Source organism: Myotis nattereri, assembly GCF_964212035.1.
Source record: "Myotis nattereri genome assembly, chromosome: 1".
In the NCBI taxonomy this organism is placed as follows: domain Eukaryota; kingdom Metazoa; phylum Chordata; class Mammalia; order Chiroptera; family Vespertilionidae; genus Myotis; species Myotis nattereri.
This window is the reverse complement of record NC_138075.1, coordinates 170,226,695-170,239,347: the sequence shown is the minus strand read 5'-3', so window position 1 is coordinate 170,239,347 and position 12,653 is coordinate 170,226,695. Positions and strand designations below refer to the sequence as shown.

At 37.9% G+C, this 12,653-nt stretch overlaps 1 protein-coding gene across 2 annotated transcripts in view; it reads left to right on the top strand.

Annotated features, from left to right (window-relative positions):
• CCSER1 (coiled-coil serine rich protein 1) overlaps nt 1-12,032 on the top strand; it is a 942,549-nt gene extending 930,517 nt beyond the window's left edge. For both annotated transcript variants that reach the window (XM_081109402.1, XM_081109401.1), the window contains one exon: nt 11,554-12,032. In XM_081109402.1, coding sequence (XP_080965528.1) covers nt 11,554-11,631 — 78 coding nt within the window. In that variant the 3' untranslated portion in view covers nt 11,632-12,032. The remainder of the gene's footprint in view (nt 1-11,553) is intronic.
• Nucleotides 12,033-12,653: the final 621 nt, after the last annotated feature.

The window sequence follows — 12,653 nt, the reverse complement described above, 5'->3', positions numbered from 1 at the left end:
AGACTGCGAAAGGGCACAGGCCGGGCTGAGGGACCCCCCCCCCTCCCCCCTGAGTGCACAAATTTTTCTGCACCAGGCCTCTAGTAGGATTATAAAGTATTATGTATAAAATGCATTTATAGCCCTGGCTGGTGTTGTTCAGTGGTTGAGCATTGCCCCATGCACCAAGAGGTTGCCGATTCACCTCTCGGCCACATGCCCAGGCTGTAGACTCAATTCCCAGTAGGGGCATGAAATATTACAAAGAAAATATATTTATCTGAACACATGTATGCTAATCTATGTTTTTTATATTTATTTTTCTTTCTGAGCTTGGCTAAAATGACTTCAGACAAAGTTACTGGTAATAGTATGTGAACTCTTATTTCCTAAATTTAGTCATATGAAACCATAAGAAGGAAATGTTGATATAGCTTAATGACATTTCCCAAGAGATTTCAGTAGAATTTTCAGTAGCTACTGACTTTCATGTTTTCCATATAACTATGTTCATTAACCAAATTCTAAAATTTGGTGGTGGTCTCTAAAATCATTCTTTGGAATTATGATTAACTTAGGGCTTTTTCAATAAAAATAAATAATAATTTAGTCAATATGTTATTGAATATACAAACAATTAAATTGAAAAGTAATTGAATAAATAATGGTTTATGTAAATTATATATATATATATATATATCCCTCATTAAGGTACCACCACAAGGGTCAGAAGTACAGTGAGTTAAGGGATTTTCCAAATAATTGAAGATTACCATGTCATGAAATTAATTGTATTGATAGCACATACTCCTATCTAACTTTCTGCCCATCTTTAAAATATGGTTACTGAACTTAATTGAACATTCATTTCATCATCTGGGATCATAGGAGGATCCCACTTAACATACTTACTAAGGTGACTCAGAGGCCTCATTCCCTCCGGAAAGCTGTGGTGCTGGTGACAAGCATCTCTCCCGTTAGTCTGCTCACTTCCTTTTCATGAGTCATTTTCCCCTAAATATATTTATTTTGGTTGTAATTATTATTATAAGTATTATCATTATTAGGTGAATTAGTAGAATATTCGATAAACAGATAAAACATGCAAGTGAAAACAATGAACAAAACCAAGTAGAATGTTTTAGAAAGCCTTTGAAAGCACTGAAAAATAAAAACGGAGAAATGAGCAAGTTCATAGGGAATCAACATTTAGATTGCTTTGCGATGGACTTTAAACTATAAAGCCACTTTAAAGTAACTCAATCTGGAATATGAAGAAGATACATTACTGTGTGACTTTGAAAGAAAGAGGAAGGAGCCCTAGCTAGTTTGGTTAAAAAAATAGAACTTTGCCCTGCAGACTGAAGGGTCACAGGTAAGATTCTGGTCAAGGGCACATACCTGGGTTGCAGGCTCAATCTCTGGCCCTGGTAGACGGGTGAGGGAGGCAATCAATCAATGTGTCTATCTCTGCCTCTCCCCATCCCTTCCACTCTCTAAAAATCAATGGAAAAATATCCTCAGGTGAGGATTAACAAAACAAAACAAAACAAAACAAAACAAAACAAAAGAAAGGAAGGAGAGTGACATGTAGACTTTCACTCCAAAGGCCATGGTCATTGTTAAAATATGGATGAATGAATGAACCTCCACGTGCTTTAGGTTAAAATAAAATGTTTTACATATGGAAATACACTTTTTAATATTTCTGGTTTTATAAACTTTTTCAGTGGCCGGTCAACTAGTACTGATCTTAAAAATGAGAGGGCATAGATTTAATGTGTTTCATTGTAATGTTGTAGCCCAAGGAATGCTACATTCCTTAGCTGTGAAATAATGCTATGATACAATATCTTCTTTACTACTTATGGGTCATTTTACTTTCAGGTCCACATTCCTCTCATACTTCTAAATATTTTTCATCCCTGATTTCACGTAAACGGAATTTTACTGGATCCTTACTTAGATAAAGTTCAAATTTAGCCCATCAAGACATAAACTTTTCAGAATTATATGCTTCCTTCCTGCACCTCAGAATCTACATGTTTTTCCATTTTATTTAAAGGCCAACCTGAATGTTATTTGGGAAAGTGATAGGTAGAATTAAAGGAGTAGGTGAATGTAAACTTGTAGCAAATCTGAGGGTCAAGCAAAGGTTTTTAATTCTGCCATCACTGGAAGCACTTAAGATTGTTGATGAATATTTGTACATGTCAGTTGTATGTTTCAGAATGATTAAATTAATCTTATTGGTCTTTGTTTTTCATTACCTTTTTTGACCTTTAATTTTTTTCTCTGTTCATTTTCTGTAGAAAGCATGTAGTTTGTCATGATTGGCACATGTGTCAAATGAGAAAAAAAGTAAGTTTAAAGATAATGTTTATCTGTACCTCTCAGAAAAATAATGAATAGCCTGTCCTCCATGGTAACTAACCTGTTTTCCATACTTCTATAGTGTGAAGAGTGCTGTCATTTAAAAGATTTTAACGCGTGTTAATAATAAATGAACACACTGCCAGAGAAGTGGACTCACAAATCGTCAAGTGTTTCAGGCCCTCATATTAACACACAGTGCATGCTGCTTCTCACTGTTGCAAATGTCAAATTCCTTGATAAGTGTCTTTTGGGAAAAGGTTCACTACATTTCAAAGGCATAAAATAAAAGGAAAAGGCTTAGGGTAACATTTAAGCAACGAAAGAAACACAGGACATTGGTGACTAGCTGGAAGGAACTGATTGCCTTTGGCTGTGCCTTGGGAGATCCCCGGGAAATACATTAAGTTGTGATTACTATTCTAAGTTAAAAGGATACAAAGTGTGCAGAAGAATTTGCGTTTTTCTTTTGGGCAATATTGCATTTCATATTCTCAGTGTGTCTTCAGAGTTCATACCATCTCCTGTGTTTCTTACTGAAGTACTAGCAGGAGATGTATTATTGAAACTTGCAGAAGAATAACTGTCAAGAGAGTCAATTTAAGAAAAGAATACAAAATATAAAACTAAATTCATGTAATAGTACATATGTTTTCGTATGCCTCAGTTAAATGTCTCTCATAAAACTGGTAACTTTTAACCATTAATATTTAAAACTAATGATATCAAAATTTGTACTGCAATTTTTTGTTAAAGCATATATAGTAAATTTGTTACTATGTGTGTAACTGTGGTAAATACATAGTGTTGGAGGTAGGTAAAAAAGAAGGGCATAAATTTAATTTTCTCAAGACAATTTTACCATGGTTATTTCCTTAATGGAAATGTTTAGAGCCAGTACATTATTTGGAAGCCATAAGGATTTCAGTCACTGTTACCTTGTAAGCTTTCATTTTAAAGTTTCTTCCAGGTTGTTGAGAAAATAAAGTATCTCACATATCCCTGCTCTTTTATTTATTGATTAAAAATTATTTCTTTTTTGCTTTTTGGCAGTTAAGATATCTAACACCAAATCCTTCTTCCTTTATTGTACCAAATTTACTGCACTATCTTCTGATGCTAATAGTAGATAGTCATCTGATTCTTACTATTTTTGGTTATATAAAGGTGAGCCGGGTACAAAAAGTGCAGTCTATTTAAAGGCACGTTCGCCTTGCAACTTCTGTGCACTGCCTGGTTTGATTAATGAGCAAGTGCATCTATCACTATATGTCTTCTAAAGTAGTAGATCAAGGGCATGACCTGGGCAGGTCTATTACCTAAGAGAAATTTTAAAAGAGGTAGTATTTGAGTATGTTGAATTTGGGTACATTAATGAAGGGATAAAGTTAATATCAAAGCAAGAATATAAGTTAGAAAAGAATGAATAAAGTTGTTTCTTGTATAATTTGGGTACCTAAAATTCACACACCTGAATAGTTTTCTATTTCCAGTAATTAACAAGCATTTTGAAATCTACATATTTCCTGAACTACTCACCCATCTCTGATTTATTAGTCCTTGAAGATAGTTCTGAGAGGTATATGTAAACTTGAAACATTACACTATCAATTAAAATAGAAGTTCCACCAAAAAAGCATGAAGGAATGCAAGGATACTGATACATTTATTATAAATATCTTATTTAAAATCATATTTTCTATGAAATTTAAAATGGCTTTATTACTTAATCCTACTATTTCCTCATATGTGTATCTGAGAGGAAAAGGTCAAACTTCCCCTTAATTTGTGATTATTCTAAAAGTTGAGCATTCTTTTGTAAATGCTAAAATCTTAAATCTATTTTCTTGAAAAACTAATTGTTTCTTAAAGTATTTCTTCTTCACGAGAACCTTAGCACTACCAGGATGTAAGATAAGGCAATTAAAATTCTAATTTTCTAAATTTCATACCTCCTTGCTTTCTAATTACACAATTTTTAATAATTTTAAAGCTGTTTGATCTTTTATCAGTAATTCTAAGATCCCAAAAACAAACAAGCAAACAAAATCCCCTAAAAACCAAGAGCTTTTCTATGACTTGTTTGGTAACCAAATCTGCCTTTATCTGAATTGACAAGAAGCTATTTGTAATCTTTATTAAATCACAGTGGAGTTGTCATTGGTTTGCTCCAGCAATATTAATGTATTTGATTACTCCAGCTCTAGACTTAGCTGGGAGTGTTAGTTTGTAAATTTTGAATAATTCTGGATTCTGAATAATACTTAGCCCAAGGCTTTTGGATAAAGGTTACTTAAGAATTTTCTTACATTCATATTTCCATTCCATGCCTGGCATTGTTTTGCTTTTTGGTGTGTGTGCCTGGGGCCAGTGAGTATGTTCTGAATTCTTATTCATCATAGTTGAGATATTATTTTAATATTTTCTCAGGTAAAAACAGTGTTGGCTCTTACCCCAACCAGACTATATGTTCTTCTTTTCTATCTCTGTGTTCTGAACTAGGGCTACAATCTGTTTTTTCTAAATGCTTCTAGAGGTCAGGAAGGTATTAATGAGGGTTGTCACTTTTTTGTGTGTGCTTTTTAAAGGTAACCTGCTCAGTGACTATGGGGAATCTGTGATTTCAGAGGTAGTTTCTCATAATTCTAACTAGTGCAATAGCAGCATGTTTTTTCTCAACACTACCATGGTAGCAAAAAACCTAAAAGCTAGCAGTAGTATCTTCTGTCTGTTGCTCCTCTACAACTTCATTGGTTTTGTATGCACCTAATCTACATTAAATTATTTTTGTTTACAATACATACATACATACATACATACATGTATTGCATTTCTTTTGTGAATTTCTGATTTTTATATTTTTCACTGTTCCAAAATCTTCTGTTTATTTCTGGCCTTATTCACAACTGATATGATTTATAGTGGGAATCACCATGTTCCCATGTTTCACAGAATAGCCTCTATGTGTGTGGCTCACTCCTCATATTCACCTTGACCAATCTCAGCCTGTAGTAAGTGAGCTCCTGGGTTGCAGGAGCCAAAGGACTTCACTTCAAGGCCTGCTGTTGCCACATTCTGGCTTTGTAGCCATGGGAACTCGTTTTTCTACTTCTCCCTCTCCGTTTGTGGTAATGGGAAATATGTCACCTCATATGGAGATATCATGTGCTTCAGAAAATTTGGTTCTTTCTTATATAGCAGTATGTATGAAATCAGCCCATAGTGTGCTACAAAATACTGTAAAAATATTAGTTAAATAAGCATAATGATATCCATGAACGATATTGTACGCACGAAAGAAAATCTGGGGGTTAAGTAATTCTCTGTTGGATTTGCTGAGATTCTAAAATGATTGAACACAGGCTTGTTCTTTATCAGAGCCTTGGATGAATAAATTCAATTTATAATCCCAAATTATAGATGGAATTTTAATCAACTTTTTAGGGATAAAATGGGTTGGAAAGAAAATTATGTGGGTAAACCCACATAGAAGAATTTAGATTTAGTCATCAGAGCTCCCTAAATATTCTAACTGGTTCTAAGTTGTTTATGCTCAGCTGCTTTCCTACACACAATAATATTTTTTTAACAATGCTTAGTCTTCTTATGGTAATATGTGACAATTTGTTACCCTGACCCAAGGATTACTTGAAAAGAATTAGTAATATTTGCTCTCCATTTTTTCTTACCTAATACACATAACATATATTAGTTGTAATGTCAGGGTTTATATCATCATATAATGTTTATAAAGACTTTGGAAATGTATTACCTGGATTTGGCATTTTATTAAATACAATTACTTTGTCTATAGTTGGTCTTTTCACTGACATTTGATGGCATTTTTATTTGTAAAAGATTCTACTGAGATACAGCCTCTACCAAAGGCAGTTTAACAGTTTCTTACAAAATTAAACATATTCTTACTATAAAACTCAGCAGTTGCCCTCCTTGGTATTTACCCAGATTAGTTGAAAAGTTATGTTTTCACAGAAACCAGCACACAGATGTTTGAAGCAGCTTTGTTCATAATTGCCCAAACATGAAAGCTACCAAGATGCTCTTCAGTAGTTGAATAGATAAACTGTAGTGCATTCATACAATGGAATATTACTCAATGTTAAAAAGAAATGAGCTATCAAGCCATAAAAAGACATGGAGGAATCCTACATCCATATTACAGAGTTCAATAGGCCAATATGAAAAGGCTATATACTATATGATTCCAGCTCTAAGACATTCTGAAAGAGTTAAAACTATGAGGCAGTAAAAAACGATCAGTGGTTGTCAAGAGTTGGAGTGAGGGAGAGATGGATAGGCAGAGCACAGAGAATTTCTTAGAACAGGGAAAAGTACCCTGCATGACACTATCATATTATGGATAGATGTCAGTCCAAACCCATTTAATGCCACTGGGTGATAGTAATGTGTCAATGTAAGTTCATCAGTTGTAACAAATGTACCTCTCTGGTGGGGGATGTTGACAGTGTGAAAGGCAGCGTATATGTGGAGCAGTGGGGATAGGGGAAATCTGTACCGTCCACTCAATTTCAGTGTGAACCCAAAACTGCTTTAATTACTACAGTCTATTTAAAAATTCCACTGAGAATAAACATATAACTAAATTAAATGATTCTGAGAAACACAAATACGCAGCAGTCACCTGTATAAAGTGCAATCAAAAGAAACTTAATTGATGCAGAGAATATGTAACTTGGGGGAGAAAGGTGATCTGGGAGACAACCCAAATGAGGTATGTCGTAAATGTTTCCTTCCACGTCCTGCGTGGTTCAGGGTTCAATATCTGGAAGAGAAGCCGCACACAAAAGAAATGAAGACAAGAGATAATTTGGAAATATTGGGGGACCAGGCGGGTAAGTCCAAATCAAGAGGAAGGACTTCCACCTGTGCTCAGTCCGCATTGACCTTTTATAGTCTAAGGTAAATAATGCAGTGGTTACCATAGTTACAGTTCTTGTGAGTTTCACCTGTTTTGATCATGTTTACACTCCCTGCACTTCCCTCAGCCCATCAGCTTCCCAGGTAAGATCTGGGGAGTGTTATAAGGTCAAGCCTAATTATGCTAAGAGGACTGAGCCCTCTAAGCTGGGACTTGTTTGTGACTTTGCCAGCAGGTCAGTCCGAGGCTCAACCCTTTATCAGTTTCCCACAGAGGTATGTACACCACACACGGGTTTCATATTGTCCAAGAAAGAAGTATCCTATATAGCAAAACCCTAATATGCAAATCGACCAAAGGGTGGAATGACCAGCTGCTATGATGCACACTGACCACCAGGGGGCAGATGCTAAAAGCAGGAGCTGTTCCCTGGTGGCCAGCGACCTCCCACAGGGGGAGCACTGCTCAGCCAGAAGCCCGGCTCACGGCTGGCAAGCACAGAGGTGGTGGTGGGAGCCTCTCCTGTCTCATGACAGTGCTAAGGACCCCTTAGAGGATGTCCAACTGCAAGAGGGCACAGGTTGGGCTGAGGGACACCCCTCTCCAGTGCACAAATGTCGTGCACCAGGCCTCTAGGCCTATATATAAAAAAAGCCTTATATGCTAAGTGTCTGGTTGTCCAGTCATCCATTCAACCAATCAAAGCATAATATGCTAATGATATGCTAAGGATGATCAAATGCTCACTATGATGTGCACTGACCACCAGGGGGCAGACAGTTGACTGGTCAGCCAGTCACTATGACATGCACTGACCACCAGTAGGCAGACGCTCCAACTGGTAGGTTAGCTTGCTGCAGGGGTCCAGCCAAGCAGGACTGAGCAAGAAGAGCCGGACACACTCTGGAGCCCTCCTTTGGTCCCTCTCCGGCTGGCCAATCTCCTGCATCCCTCCCTGGGCCCTATCGTGCACCAGTGGGGTCCCTCAGTCTGGCCTGCACCCTCTTGGAATCCAGGACCCCTCTGTGGATGTCGGAACTGGTTTCGGCCCGATCCCGCAGGCCAGGCCGAGAGACCTCACTGGTGCATGAATTCATGCACTGGGCCTCTAGTCATGCAATAAGCTGCTTGGAGCCAGTTAAAACAAAAACTTCGGCCCTGACAGGTTTGGCTCAGTGGATGGAGCATCGGTCTGCGGACTGAAGCGTCCCAGGTCCGATTCTGGTTGGGGGCATGTACCTTGGTTATGGGCACATCCCCAGTAGGGGGTGTGCAGGAGGCAACTGATCGATCTTTCTCTCTCATTGATGTTTCTAACTCTCTATCCCTCTCCCTTCCTCTCCGTAAAAAATCAATAAAATAAAAAACAAACGAAAAAAAAACCTTCAAGTCAAGGTATTTTCCCTAATAACAAAATTGAACTTTTGTGGATTAACTCAATGTGACCCTCCCTACCAGTGATCACAACTGGAATTTCAGAACTTCAGAGACTAATTTCTCCAATCAAATTATATTAACATGATATATTACTTTCCTGTATTTTACATTTTGGTCCAGGGGTAAGTTTGATCCAGATTAATTATAGGAATACATTTGAATAAACATCTTTCCATAATTATATATCTAATAAAGATGAGTCCTATTATACTGCCAGCCTTGGAAATATTTGTTTTTAATAAACAGGAACATTAATGTGATTTTCAGTTTCTATTCTGTTTTAATAGTACAGCTTTAAAAAATAGTATTCTTGTTTCATGGGTTTTACTTATACTTGAAGTAATTCCTTAAAATTCTAAAAAGTACAAAATGTTTTCACAAATGATGAATTTTTGTTACAAGTTATTATTATCTTGTTGCAAATAATGATGATTTTTAGAAATACAAATATATTCTTAGAGGACATTAAAGCAGGGGATTTGCATATCTTATTTATCATCCATCAATGCAAGTATACAGACATTTTACAAGATAAGGTATATGCTCTTTTATATACCTTTACTAGAGGCCCGGTGCACAAAAATTTGTGCACTCGGGGGGGAGGGGTGTCCCTCAGCCCGGCCTGTGCCCTCTCGCAGACTAGGACCCCTCGGGAGATAACGACCTGCTGGCTTAGGCCTGCTCCCAGGTGGCAGAGGGCAGGCCTAATCCCTAGGTGCAGCCCCTGGTTGGGCTCAGAGCAGGGCTGATTGGGGAGTTGCGGCGCCACCCCCTGTCACCCACAGAGCAGGGGCAATCAGGGGGTTAGGGCGCTGCACCCTGTCACACACAGAGCCGCAGGGAGATCAGGGGGTTGGGGAGCTCCCCCCTATCAGGCACAGAGCAGGGCTGATCAGGGGGTTGGGGCGCCTTCCCCTGTCACAAACAGAGCAGGGCAGATAGGGAGGTTTTGGCCCCACCTCCTGTCACACACAGAGCCGCAGGGCGATCAGGGGATTTGGGCGCTGCCCCCTGTCATACTGATCCCGGTGCTGGGAGGCCTTGCAGCTCCGCTGATCCCGGTGCTGGGAGGCATATTACCCTTTTACTATATAGGATAGAGGCCTGGTGTATGGGGGGGCCCGGCTGGTTTGCCCTGAAGGGTGTCCTGGATCAGGGTGGGGGTCCCCACTGGGGTGCCTGGCCAGCCTGGATGAGGGGATAATTGCTGTTTGCAGCTGGTCACACACTCTTCAGGGTTGGGGTCCCCACTGGGGTGCCTGGCCAGTCTGGGTGAGTGTCTGAGGGCTATTTTCAGGCTGGCGGGTGACTAAAGCTCCCAACTGCTCCTTTTTTTTCTTTCTTTTTTTTTTTTTAATTCTCAGCCAGCTTTAGCTCTGGCTCCAGCTCTGAGGCCTCTGCTGCTGAAAGCAGGTACCTGGTTTGTTTGGGTTCTGTAATCGAAACACTGTATCAACTCCAGTTCTGAGATCCCAGCTGACTGAAAGGAGGTTTCTGGGGTTTTGTTTAGCTTGTATATTTGTAACAATGTTTCAAACTGCAAACTCAGATGCCAGCAGTGGCAGGCAGGGAACTTTGGGTCCTGCATCACTAAGCAAGCAAGCCTCATGTTAATTTCAAGCTGCCGGCTGCCGGCCGCCATCTTGGCTGGCAGTTAATTTGCATATAGCCCTGATTAGCCAATGAGAAAGGTAGCGGACATATGGCTAATTACCATGTTTCTCTTTTATTAGATAGGATAGGAACCAAGGCCTTAATACTAGCTTTTGCTCTTCTTGTTAGAGGGAAAATTCATTAAATGCCAGCAACAGGAATTATTTTGTGGATCCCTCTTTTAATTATATAATTAGCATTAAACAAAGTGGATAGTTCCTTAACTGATTCCAACCTGAATCTAAAGTTACTTAATTAATTCTAAGGAGTTTTCTCATCATCAAAAACAGCAATCATAATAAATAACAGTAAAAAATTGTAACTACCTCAGGGACTGTTGTAGGAACTAAATAAGATAATGCTGTTCATGTGCTAGGCATAGCAGCTTTAGACAGTGAAAGTTCAATAATTATTAATCATTTTCAAATATTCTTGTTATTTGCAAGTTATATTTATAATGAACTATTGATTTTCACTGAGACTTATATTTTCCTAAAATTTCAAAACTTCTCCTTGCATAAATTATAATGTAATTTTGTGATGGAGATTAGTGCCAGGAATAAGAATATACAATTTTAATTACAATAGGTCTGTGCAGATCTTTGTCAACTAGAAGGATATAGCAAATATTCACAATGTAGTTGTTCTAATGTTAGTGCCTATCGTACACAATTAATATCTTTATTTAATAACTTTTTTCCATTGAATTATGCTGTTTTTCAGTGATTAACTTTTATTGATGCACAGGGTAGAGTTGTTTTATTGAAGTCATTATTTTTGGTTTGTACAGTGTGTCAGGTAGAGAAAGAAAGAGCAACTACAACACTGTTTAGTTTACTGGTAATGCTGTAGAAAAGTTTACATCAGATAAAGAACCTACTCTGGAAGGAGGCCACTTCATAAATATCATGCATTCTACTTTTCACATAACGTTCTGTCTGTCAAATTCAACCTTCCCATATTTGGCTGCAAGTTTTATTTTTATATCTCATTTTGATGTATTACATATTTTTCTTAATTTCCTACAACTATTACTTTGATATTTATGTCTGCCACATACAGTAACTCCAAAACTTTATTTAATAAAAACAGCCTCTAAAACCATTTTTTATTTATTTTGTGTGTTTTCATTTTCTCTGTTCATTTTGTTACCATTTTATACTGTTTCTAATGATCAGTTGCTCCAAAAAAAAAATGTGTTTTATTTACAGGGCACAGCTTATGGAAGTGCTCCTGTACCTTCTCGCAGGCAGCTATGTGAGTCTCTTCCCTTCAGCTCTGTGTTGTAAACATGACTGTGTTCCTGTGCTGTAGCATGGCATGCTGATCGAGACCAAATGCCCGGAGGTCAATATGCAATCCATGTTGTATATTACCTATAGCCTGTTTCTAGCAAATGGTTCCTTTTGCCTCTTCCTTATCCGTTTGTCATTATCCAGCCCGTTTAGGAAAACTGCATTGCAATGTTGCCCAGTGCATCGAGGCTTCAATAATGGCTCAAAGTCTGGGGCAGAGATAGAAGTGGCTCTTATTTAATTTCATTTTTATTTAGCAACAGTGATAGTGCTTTCTCTGTCAACCGAGTCAGTAAGCTTTCTTAAATCATTACTTCTTTTACATACTTGTTCAGAGAGCTCTGATATCATATACAGCTGCGTTTTAGCCACCGTGAATGAGGCAACTTTTCTTGAAAAGGAAAAAAAAAATCCATGAAAAGAAATCGTCTTACTAGTGAATTTAAAGCAAAGTTGACTTTATAACCACCATAGTTTATCCCCAAGTCATAATATTCAGAACAGATGAAAATAATAATTTTTAGATATAAATCCGAGGTATTACAACCTTATTCAGCTGTATTATAAATATATACACTTTGCCCGAGAATCAGATACATGCATTTTAGCTCAGGAGCATACGCTGAACTTTTTTCAGTGAGGGATGTACGTGTAAATTTAAGATGTGGAATCTCCAAAGTGCCATCAGACTTTGAGAAGGAGCTATTTTCATTGCCCATTCCATCCGTGTCTTTCCTTTTTCCCATACCAGAATCCATCAGAAAATCATGGTTGTTTGCTTCCATTATTGACTGCTGCAGCAGTACACCACGTGTATCTAATTGCCGTGCTCAGCAATAAATGCCAAATAGATTCATCTTAATATGATGTTAAAGGTGATTCGAAGGTGCAGTTCTGTCTCATAATGCCTTTCCTCACTGTCGGCAGAAGAAACACATGGTTTTGGCGACATTCACTGAGGAGGATCTGTGAATCGATTTTTTTAAAAATGAAGTACTTTGCACCATTATAAAGCT